At 38.8% G+C, this 12,384-nt stretch overlaps 1 protein-coding gene across 1 annotated transcript in view; it reads left to right on the forward strand.

The window, feature by feature from the left end:
* The first annotated feature begins 3,111 nt into the window (after positions 1-3,111).
* Positions 3,112-12,384, forward strand: part of BMT2 (base methyltransferase of 25S rRNA 2 homolog) — a 106,152-nt gene continuing 96,879 nt past the window's right edge. The window contains exon 1 of the mRNA XM_059396547.1: positions 3,112-3,545. Coding sequence (XP_059252530.1) covers positions 3,386-3,545 — 160 coding nt within the window. The 5' untranslated portion in view covers positions 3,112-3,385. The remainder of the gene's footprint in view (positions 3,546-12,384) is intronic.

Below are 12,384 nucleotides of genomic sequence, written 5' to 3' on the forward strand. Positions count from 1 at the left end.
GAATTTTTTTAAAAATTAAGATATTTATGATATATGAAATCCTGTCATCACATGGGAGGCAAAGGTGTCGATATTTTCCTGCACATAGAATAAGCTCGTGGCACCAAACATACTCCCCGCAGAGAACCCCTCTTAGCAGCAACTGGAATGTTTTACTTAAATGGAAAATACCATTACCATTCTTCTGCAACTCTAACAGATAGAAAGCTTTTTCTAATACTATTAATCACACCAGAGGAAGGTTATAAACTTCCTTTTAAACTGTGGTCTATGACTGGTTGCCATAGTCCTCCTAAGAAAAGTCAATATTGGTTATATTGGCCTTTGCCCTATTTGAATTCATGCAAATTCAGAATAGAATCCAGCTTTTCAATTTCCTTCTTGAGTTGCTTCTCAGGAAAGTATGAAACCAAAAGGCACATTTAAATTATTGTACTTGGGCCTGGGTGGCTCAATGGGTTAAAGCCTCTGCCTTTCAGCTCAGGTCATGGTCTCAGGGTCCTGGGATTGAGCCCCACATGGGGCTCTCAGCTCAGCAGGGAGCTGCTTCCTCCTCTCTCTCTGCCTTCCTCTCTGCCTACTTGCGATCTCTGTGAAACAAATAAATAAAATCTTTAAATTACTGTGCTCTTTAATTTGCTTGAAAAATGACAACTAGAGAGTCTTGAATAAGTTCCTTTTATTTGTTCTTAAATTAATATTCAATGTTAATATTATACCAGCCAGAATTGCTAGTTAAAAAAGTGAAAAGTTCCACGTGTCTCTTACAAACAAAGACCTTTAAAAAAAACTCATTAATGATTTTGTCAGTTGTAACACATATATTTGATGAGGGTGCAGTGAAATAGACATTCATATATACTGGTAGAGGTGACAAAAACTGCCACCACCTTTCAAACAAGACATTTGACAATATATGTTAAAAACTTTAACAAAGGGGTGCCTGGGTGGCTCAGTCAGTTAAGGGTCTGCCTTCGGCTTGGGTCACGATCCCAGAGTCCTGGCATTGAGCTGTGGCTGGGCTCCCTGCTTGGTGAAGAGTCTTCTTATCCCTCTTTCTCTCCTGTGCCTGCCATTCTGCCTACTTGTGCTCTCTATCCCTCTGTCAAATAAATAAATAAAATCTTTAAAATAAAATAAAAACTTTAACATGTTTTCATTAAAAATTTGACCCTTTGATTAAAAAATTTGACTTTCAGAAATTTAGCCTATTGAAATGTATAATGAAATAGACAAACATTTGTGTACAAGGGTGTTCATCACAGCATTATTTGGAACATGAAAAAACTGGAAACAACATACATACACTATGTTTGGAATTGGTGACTAAAGTGAGAGGCTATTGATATAATAGATTACCTTACATCCATCAAAAATAATCCCATTTGAAATAAAGACATACAAGCAAAGAAAAAAAATGTTAACAGTTGCTATCTCCCAATGGTAGGTTTTCAGGTGACTTCTACCTTCCCCCGCCCCACTTTCCTGAGATACAATTGACACCTTACATTGCGTAAGTATAAGGTGCACAATATCTTAACTTGATACTTTTGTAAAATGTAAAATGATTACCATTATCAAATTAGCTAACACCTTTATCCCATCACATAACTACCACTTCTTTGTGATGAGAACACTCAAGATCTTCTCTCTTAGCAATTTTATTTTACTCCCATCTCTATTTTCCAAATTTCCTTCAGTATACACCTCTATAAGTGTATAGAAGTTTTTAAGGACATTAAAATTCATTTGCATGTAGTAGCAGGGTGAGTTTGTTTTTTTTTTAGTACAGTTCAGTACAAATGAAATGTAATGCCTCTTTACAATGGTTGTAACTTCTGAAAATTTGCACATCTTTTCACCTCCCATATATATTAAAATATGGAAAGAGCCAAAACAACTCATTAAAACGTCTTTCTTCCCAAATGAAAAGCCCCCAAATAAGACCACGATAGCCTCAATTTATTACACATCTGTGTGTAACTTCATTATAATTAGTTCTTTTGAAGTTATCTGTATTTGATCTGTGTGTTTACTGCGCAGGTAGGAATACATCTTCCATCATTATATTCCACCGATCATCTCCATTTCTCCCCTCCTGTTCTTCCTATGTTCTAGAGAATGTACAAGGCTTTGCTCTTCAGGGTCTTTATTACTGAGCAGGTGGCATATAAAAGTTACTTAATGCAAGCTTTATTTATACTCATAAAATCATTGGTTAGAAAGTTTTTGCAACATTTTACAAACATGTAACCAACAACTGCAGTTCGGGGGTACTCTACAACCCAATACAATCCTTTAAGAGCTCTCAGCCTTTCGAGCAGAAACGTCAAGAACTAATACAGCCGACATCTCTCTGGGGAGCAGGGATGGAAATCAACAACTATGCTCCTCAGGAATTTCCAAAAGAGAAGGGCAAGGAGGGGCGCTGGTGATGGTATAGGTTGCCAAACCCACTCAGGCACACTTCACGTAGACTAACCCACCAAATTAAAGGACAGAACACCCAAGCCCAACTTTAAAAGCACTCAGTTCTGATCCAAATTAAATCAGGGTACATTCCCTGGGACACCTGGGCCACCACAAAAGTTCCTGAGGGCAGGTGTTGAGGGTTCTCCATCTTTCCTTTTCTCTCCACTATTACCTTCTACCGCTTTTCCTGATTCTCTCGTTTTCCCATTTCCTATGTCCCTGGCCCAGCTCTGGCACTAAAGGCATTAAGCACGGGCGGCCGGTGAATTAAGTCACTACTTGGTAGACCGCGCCCCCCAATGAAAGCATCACTGCTTGGGTCCCTCGAAGTGCAAAATTCCTGTGCTGTCGAGTCATCTCAAAAGCGCTTCCCCGCGCTATGCAGCTAAAGAGAACCTATAAGTGACAAAGCACAGCAGGGGTACAGGTAGAGGACCCTAACCGCTGAGCGTTAGAACACAATTCTCAAGGGATGGAAAAGCCGGAAGACGCGAGAAGGCTGGGGGTAGAACCGAGCCCCTACTCAGCAAACTCAGACGCGCAAGCGCGTCGCTCACAGCGCCTGCGCACAGAATCTGGAGAGGGGTGGGGAGCAGAAAGGAGCTTTGGGGCCCAGCGCTCCCACTGCCTCAGCTCCCCCGCCTCCTCCAGCTGCTCGCGGTCCCAAACAACCGGGTGCGCCGCCGGCGCTCTCCATCCATTGGCCTTTAGGCTTTTCCGTTTCCGCCCAGCCCTCCACAGTCCGCCAATCAGCTTGAGCGTTTGGAAAAGGGGCCACCTCCGAGGCCGACGCTTTGGCTCCTCTGCCTCCCGCGGCTGCTGCCTCCGCTGCTGCCACCTCCTCCGTCAGGCAGGCGTCTGCGGGGGCCCGAGGGGCGGCGGCGGCAGCGGCGGCGGCAGCGGCGGCAGCGATATGGAGCCGGAGGCCGGCGGCCGAAGCAGTGCTCGCAGGCATGGGGCTGGGCCCCCGAGCACTCCGCCGCCTCGGGAGCAGGAGCGGAAGCTGGAGCAGGAGAAGCTGTCCGGGGTGGTGAAGAGCGTCCACCGGCGGCTCCGCAAGAAGTACCGGGAAGGTAAACAGCGAGCTTGAGCGAGGGGGGAGGGGAGGCCTCATCGCCCCCAACCCCTTGTCACCTCTCCCCTCCCCCAAGGGGCCACCATTGCAACCTGAAGGAGCTGCACGTCAGCCCCTGCCAGCGCCGCTCTCCCAGGCCCGGACGCCCCCTTCTTGGTCGAGTCCTCAGTCGGCGTCAGACGCGCTCCTCCCGCCCCTTTTTCTTCGAGGGCCCTTCAGGAGAGTTCCAGGGCTGTGGAGGAACTGAGTCCCCACCCCTTCCAATCCCCTGTCCCCAGTCGGGGTGCTGAGATTGTTGTCACTACACACACAAACACACGCGCCCTCCCAGAAGAGGTGGAGGTCGCTCGTCGCGAGAAAGGTGAAGGTAAAACACGAAGGCAGGTAAAAGCCATTTGGGAAAGATCGAAGGAAGCGTGAGTTGCCACTCTCTCCCTGCGCTTGACCAGGCTGCGTGATTGGCTGCCCCGACAGACACCCCCCCCCCCCACCCCTTGCCTGTGGGTTTACCGGGCAGTGCTGGAGCTTCCTCGCGTTGGTTTCCAGGGCTGCGAAGTCAGCAGGCCTTCTAGCTGACTGGACCTCACCTTGTCAGAGGGGGGAGGGGCGCCATTCATAACCCCCCTCCGCCCTTCTCCAAAACCTTGATTTCGGTGGGGAAGGAAAAGATCTGGGGCAGGTTCTGAAAATATTGTTTAGCTTTGAATAGTCTGTGTAACCACCGAGCCTCCTAGGGACGCAGATGCCGGTGAAGCTGGGAACCTGCCCTATGGAAGATCTGAAGCAAAGGAAGAAGCTTTGAGAGGAGCGTTTATAGTGGGGGTCTGCAGTTATCCTCGGTGTTTTTAAATATAGGCTTCTTAACAGAGCTGTTTTCTAGGTCACTTGACATTGGAGATTCCCAGTTTTTTACACACTCAGGAGAAATTTCTTCAGTATCGAAATGAGGGATAGCCTTCTACTTGCTCTCACTTGAGCTTAATTGCAAACTGAAAGTCAGCAGTCTTCTAGTGTTAGTTTTATAGTGAGTTAAATTTAGGATTAGACGCAACGTATGTTACAGTAACATGTAGCATCATGTTACTTTTGATTTACAAACACTTTTCAATTACTCTAGAAGATTAAAAAGAAGTATCTTTTGTTCCTTTGAATGTAGTTGATGTGTTTCCTTTCTCAAACTTTTAATTCAAAGTTTTCCTCCCTTGGCAACTCAAGCCTAGCTTTTTAAATAGCTGTTTAAATAGTCATCCTCAAAGATGGCTTATAGTTATTGTTTAATAGGTGACAATAGAAAGAGACTTATCAGGCATAGTTAAGATGTTGACATGTGTTTTTTTAAAAGAACGCTTTAACCCCCAACCCACAATTTATTCAATAAAATGAGTAGTTGTCATGGCAACCATTGCATCATTCTTGATATTCAAAGAATGCACTTACATAATGGCACTCACTGTAGATTGGAGAAATCCACTGGAGAAATGAAGAAATAAATGTACACAATTTAATTTATCATGCTATTTTGTACAGCTCTAAGTCAGTACATCTTTTTAAAGAAAAAGTTGACTAGCATATAATTGTTTCCATTTCTACCTTTTTATAATATTATTAATTTATTGGTAAATGAAGAGGTTCCACTTAAATCAACACACTAGTAATGTGTCATCGTGTGTTCAAGTGCTGTTTATACTTGATTAGTTCCCACATGTTGAAACATGTCTTTATACTTGAATATTAACCAAGGGAACTTTTGTTTATAATGAGAATTGGTCATTGGAAGTTACCAGAGCTAGAAGAGATACATGTTGTTCATAAATGAATGATCTAGTGTGCTTCTGAGCAGGTCAAGTCCTGGCAGTCTGTAAACATTTGAGTGAGACTGTTCTTTAGGCATTTTAATGCCCTGAATTCCATCAATGATCTAGATTTCTCTAGGCTTTATTCCAGGGATACACAAAGCCCCACCAGTGAACTAGCAAAGTAAGAGATCCTAATGAGCATGCACTTCCTACTTTTATTTCTGACGTGTAAGTCAAATCTTAGTTGTGATTGGACAGAGATCTGTGAAAAGGCCATCTGTGGAAAAGTCTAATTATGTACATAATCCCAAGAAAATAATTTTTTAGTGTTTTCCTTTGAGGTTTTAGTATTATAATACTGGTGGTCCACAGTGTGCAAACATACAAGTTCATTTGCAAGTCACCAGTGGTCATAAAATAATGATGTAAGTGGAGCTTAGGTGCTAGGTCAGGTTATACAGGCCTATTTAAACAGTACCTGTAAGACAATCAATGATATAAACTATACACATTTTATAACAATATTTCTATTAGAAAATGCAGTGAAAATTCCAGCTTAGAATCTTGGAATGTTAGACTAGAAGGAACCTTAGCATTTATCATTGATTCCCAAATATGACTGATCATCTGTGTGCCATTTAGAAAATTCTTGTCTTCTACCTTTGGTAGATAGTTTCATAATCCTTGTCAATGGGGCCTGGAAATTTGCCAGCCAATCTTTGGAATGCATTCCTTTTACACATGAGTGAGCCAAATCCCAAAAATATTGAAACAATTTGCTTGAAGTTTGGATAGTTCATCATTAGTACTATACATAACTTTATGAAAATAATTTTTTCTTCCCAATTGCACACCTAATGGTAACTCCACATGTTGGTGAAATGGGAGGAAAATGGGAAGCAGGAATTTGTGTTAGGTAAAATGATGTAAATTGATGAGAATGGAGTAATCCATGGGATAGGTATGATGAGCTGAGTTGGGACTATATGAAGTATGGGTTTTGGGGTGAGAAATGGCAGGAGTGAGCATTGGATAGCAAGTGTACAGTTAGATAATGTAGTTTTCCCTTCCCTTATATCTGGTACTGAAATTGAAAATGAATCAAGAATAACAGTGAAAATAAGATTTTCCTGCTGTGGCAGAAAAAATTTCTCTCCATCCTTTCTAGTCCATTTGCCCAACTGATTCTTGTTGATGGGGATGAGCAGGCTTGGGGTTGGTGGTAGTGGATAGAATGGTAAAGACTAGCTGGTGGATTTAGTGCACTCTTTTTTTTTTTACCACTTTTGTCCCTCTTTACTCCATTTACTGCCTGTTCTCTGTCACCACTTAGAGATCCTTTGCCAATTTGTATAAAGTAAGAATTGGAGATAATGGTCAGTGTTCTCAGCAGTGCTGTTATCTTAAGTAGTTATCAAGAGGAAATGGTAGGGAAATACCTAGCAGTGGTGAGAAGAGGTGTTTGTAGTGTCAGCCATTTATAGCTAAGGGACAGTCCTTTAGATTGAGTTTATATAAATGGAAACATGTTTGCAGATATAGGTGTTTTCTGTCTTTGCTATACAAAATCTTAAAAATAACACCGTCATATAAGCCAGAAATATTTTAAATGTATCATAAGAGTTGTAGACAGCTTTTTAATGAGAAACAGCTAATTTTGCTTTCCAAACAGGGATTTCATTGTTTAATTCGATCTACCTGATGAGTACATATCTAATTGAGAACTGAAGTAGAGCCATGTGTATTTTCAGTTGTCTTTGTATGTTTTTTCCCATAATCCTAGTCACATAATCCTGTTCTTAAAATGATTATTATTATGCTTGGCCATCTCTTTTTCCAAACTTAAAGTTTCATGTAAAAAAATGAGAAAATGTTAGAAATAAAAGTATGATTTCCATTCCGTTCAGATATGATTTTTTAACCCATCTGTGAATGTCTTTAGTAAATTTCATCAATTTATTCACTCTGAATACTCTGAATTTACTTATTCTGTAGGCCAAAACAAATTAAAACAGTTCATCACACAAACCCATGTAGCTTATAAGCCAATCAGAGAAAAGTAAAAATGCATAATAATCTGTTAAGAGTGATATTCTTAAGGTCCCTGAATTATGGGTGATCTTTATTGTAGTTTCCCATATTAAAATCAGTGTTAGTAATAGCAATGATGATATTATAAAAGCAGTTAAGACAGATTACTGATACTGAAGTACAAAAGGAGAATACAGGGTATGTTGGTTCTATAGACTATGTCCAGAAAAAATTATGTTTTGAAGATAAATAGTTGTGAGCAGCATGTTAAGAAGCAACTACTACATAGTCTAGTTGAGATGTTTAATTTTATTGATTACTCACATTCTTCATAGTTTGAGAGAAGTGGTGAGCTAGAGTAACAGTTTAGGATAGTCTGAAAAATTACTATTGTGATTGTTATTCTTTAACAAACACATGAAAGAGAATTGGCAGGGAGGGAAAAACTTTAATTAGAAATTTTTTTTTTAAAGATTTTATTTATTTATTTATTTGACACAGAGAGAGATCACAAGTAGGCAGAGAGGCAGGCAGAGAGAGAGAGGAGGAAACAGGCTCCCTGCCAAGCAGAGAGCCCGATGCGGTACTCGATCCCAGGACCCTGAGATCATGACCCAAACTGAAGGCAGAGGCCCAACCCACTGAGCCACCCAGGTGCCCCTGCATTAGAAATATTTTTAAACTAACACCAAAAGGTCTAAAAATGAAAGAATGAATATAATATTACTGGTTTTCCTGAAACAAAGTTTTGAAATTGTTTTTAATATTAGGATAACGGACTTTTTAATTGAAATTTCTTAATTTTTTTTCCTTCTATGGCCTTCAACACTACTTTAAAATACTAACCAACTCCATGACCCCAAAAAACTTAGAACAGGTTTTCTTTCTTTCTTTTTTTTTTCTCTTTTTTAAAGTGAAGTTTTACTCTGTTTTTTTTCCCTTTGTTTTTAGTCATGCCCATTCTGATATAGAATCAGAAAGTGCTGCTTTGTGATAGAATGTTTATTTAGTTAGCAAAATAAGTAAGGTGAACACTTTCCACAGAAGGGCTTTCTTAACTTTACACAAGGAGAGTGGGAATTGCCATTCTCTCAGGGAGAAAAAATGAAGGGTTTAATAATTAGTAACGCTAAAAGAGAACATTGATTGGTAAATAGTCATTTCAGTGAGAGGCATATAGTATATTAACTATTTGATTTTGTTATTATTGGTCATCATTGTAGTAAGGTATCTTTTTAGGGTTTTGGTTTTTTTACATTTCAAAAGGTACAGTAAAATTAAGTAGATCCTCTTGATTGGTGTAGAGCCTTTTCATTGTTTTGTGGGGAAAAAAAATAACAAATGCAATGGATCTTAGCCTTGGTTCCACATCATTATCATCTGTGGAAATTTGTGAAACATAGCCATATGTATTTGAAAGCTCCATAGGTTATATAATGAACAGAGGAGCTAAGGAACGCTGAACTCTAAAGTACTGTAGAGTAAGAAAGAACCGGAAGAAAGGAGATCACCTAGGAGACCCTTAAACTGATCTGATTTAGAGTTAATCATAGCATCAATAACAACAGTTATCATGAATACAGAGAAAGATACACCAAAGAATTTTTGAAGGTCAGAGTGAGTAGTTTCAGTGAAGGTAAAGGGGAAGGGTCAGAGATGATGTCAAGGTTTGTTTTCCGGGAAAATTTAAGTACCCATTTTCCTCTCTTTTGGAAATGTGTATGGGTTGGGATGGGAACAGGGAGAACAGAGTAAACAGGTTGGTTTGTCATAGGGTTGGTGTAATTATTTAGTTCGAAATATATCCTTTGGAAGTATAGGATTGGAAGGCCTTCTGTGGAAATTGAAGTTTGAGGCCATATGAACTGACCCACAGAGTGATAATAATGTGTAATTGAGTACAGATCCTTGGAAGACACCAGTGGTGTCCAATTTTACATTAGCGTCCCTCTTTCTGTCTTGTGCTCCCATACCACAGTTGTGCTTGCCTTTATTGTATTTATCCCTTACCAGTTCAGTTACCTGTCTTTCCCACTAACTTTAGTTCCTTGAGTAGGACTCTGCCTTTTGTTTTTGTATCCCTAGTATGTAGCATTATGCTTATAAATTTAAAGTACACACAAAAAGAAAGATGCTTATATAGCTATTTCCAGATAGTTGGGTTTAATCTTTTTTTTTTTTTAAAGATTTTATGTATTTATTTGACAGACAGAGATTACAAATAGGCAGGCAGAGAGAGATAGGAGGAAGCAGACTCCCTGCTGAGCAGAGAGCCTGATGCGGGGCTCAATCCCAGGACCCTGGGATCATGACCTGAGCTGAAGGCAGAGGCTTTAACCCACTGAGCCGCCCAGGCGCCCCAGGTTTAATCTTTTTATAATCATTTGTATTTTTAAATTGTAAATTTGGGGTACAGTTTTTTTTGTAAAGAATTTATGGTCATGGCTTCTTGTATTTAGTAGTTAGATTAGTTTTACTCTTCTAAAAATGCTTGAAATTATCAATGTAAAATATTGCTTTTCTATAGTTAAACTGTAAATAGTGGAGAATATGGATACTGTAAAATGCCTTGTTCTTAACATTTGGTAAATGTTCGTGGAATCACCTTGCCTTATTTTACTGTATACTGTGAATTTCTCCGTTGTTTGCTACTCCTCTTTCCCTACCTATTGGTTCCTACATACTAGTGTCAGCCAAAGATTAAAAAAAATAAAAAAATAAAAAGTTTTATCCAAACACAAAAATGAGAACTATTAAGGTTATTGTATTGTGTCTGTGTGTGTTAGTATTAGAAGATGTAATAATTTTGTTTGAGTGTATATTTACTTATGTACTGTAACTTCAAAGATAAAAGTCTTTCAGCCCCAATATCAACCTCCTAAATTTTGGGGGTGAAATTTGCACTAATTGCAAAATGCAAACATCTGAGAACCACTGATATAAACTATACTAATTTATTATGCTCTAAGTGTGGGTATATTGATGCCCGTTGCAAGGGTTATTTTAAAATAGATGGCTAATCACCATGCATCTGATCATCCCCTTTTCTCATTTATAAAGCAATTTCTCTACTTAATATAGAAATTATTAGTCCAATTTATACAGAAATTAATTCTCAGAAGGTTGTTCATAAGTCCTTTGTTTACACTAAACAAGTAATCTCTGTGGTTGTACATATATCAGTAAATTTGTTTTATAAGGGAATAACAGATGTTGATGCCATTGATTCTGACTTTTCTTAATTTCTTTCCATCTCATGTATAGGATATATTCAGAGTTTTACATTTTGAATTAACTATTTTTATCATAAATATGTTTATAATAAGAGAATACTCCAAACACAAGATAGACTGTAGACTAAAATACATTTGTAGATACTGAGTTTTATCCATGCAGTGTTTTGTTTTTTAATTAAATTTGACTCTTCAGGATGCCCTAACCCTCACTAATCTATATATTATTTCAAGAGATGTTTGAGTTTACAGTCTTATCATAGACCTGTGGTTTTGAGCCATCACTGCACAGTGGCTTTATCTGAGGAGCATTAAAATAACCAGTTCTCACTCCTGATCAACTAATTTAAACTTCTGGGTGATTTCAGCGTGCAGCCAGAGTTGAAATCATTGCCAGAAATCTAACAATTAATGCAGTAGCATAGACTAAATAATTACATTTGACTGACAAAAGACCATTTGTTTGTAGCAAGTAGTGTCAGTGCTACTTGTTCTGGTGCAAAGCTTTGCTCATATCTGTGAACATTCATAAATTAAAAACTGGTAAAGAGAAGCAAGGTGGTGTGGTGGTTAGAAGCATGGACTTTGGCAGTTGACTGCTATGTTTGATGTGTACCCTTGAGAAGTTTACTTAATGTCTCTGTACTTCAGTTTCCTTATCTGTAAAGTAAAAGATCTGCCTCAGTGGGTTGGTATTAGAATTAAATGAGTTAATATTTGTGAAGTACTTAAAACAGTATTTGCAACATAGGAAGCATTAAATTTGTTACATACATGGTTTAAGAAATAAAAACGTATATCTTAACTATACTGCCTGGGTGCATTTAAGGGCTATAACATTGAAGATTATTGGCTGGTTCCTGGAATTTCTACCAAGACTGCTCTGTAGTCTTTGTCTTCTTCAGTATTAGAATGGCTGTAACATGTTTTTTCGCCCCCACCCCCCCACCAGCCCTGACTGCTTTGCTTCTTATATTTCTGTTTTTATAAGAAAGGTCTGACCTTAGAACATCACAGTATTGGGTTTTTTCCCTCATCAGAAAAATGACTAGTCATGACATGTTGGATATAAGATGCAGGTTTTCAGGTGTTCTATGTTTGAATCTCAGAAGCTCCTTCTACACCACACACCATGGATGTTTTGTTCCCCTTTAGGTGTGTCACTGTATAAGGTACTCAGGAATCCTGAGAAGCCTGGTTTAACTGTGTGAGACACTCTAGACCTGAACACTTGTCTTAATGCCATAGAGTGGCTGTTGAACTTGTTTTCACTTGGTCATGAGTTATCTGCTTATCTCATATTAGAGAAAATGATCTTTAAAGGTTCTTGAAATGTGAATTTGGTAATCTGGTCATCTATCGGTGAAGTATCTTACTGTCCATATTTGATAATGTACCGAAGTAAAAATTAAGTAGATTTTTAGTTCTGAATTTCCACAAGGTCAAGATTTGTTTGTGATACTCAAATTGTTTTTTTTTTTAAGAGAAGTTAATGAGCCTCAAATTTAATGAAATACATATTTTTTTAATGTTTTAACTTTTTACTGTGCTCATGGCATATAATAGTTTTAAATGAAACTTATTGAGGAACAATTTATGTACAATAAACTGAACCCATTTAAAGTGTACAATTCAATGGGTTTTGGCAGATGTATATTCCTGTGAAGCATTGCTACATTCAAGATACAGAACATTTCTATTGTTTCCAAATTTCCTTATGCTCCTCTGTAGTCACACCTCTCGCACTCTGTACTCCATGTCCACTGATCTCTTCTGA

This window comes from Mustela nigripes, chromosome 4 (genome assembly GCF_022355385.1).
Source record: "Mustela nigripes isolate SB6536 chromosome 4, MUSNIG.SB6536, whole genome shotgun sequence".
NCBI classification, from domain to species: Eukaryota; Metazoa; Chordata; class Mammalia; order Carnivora; family Mustelidae; genus Mustela; species Mustela nigripes.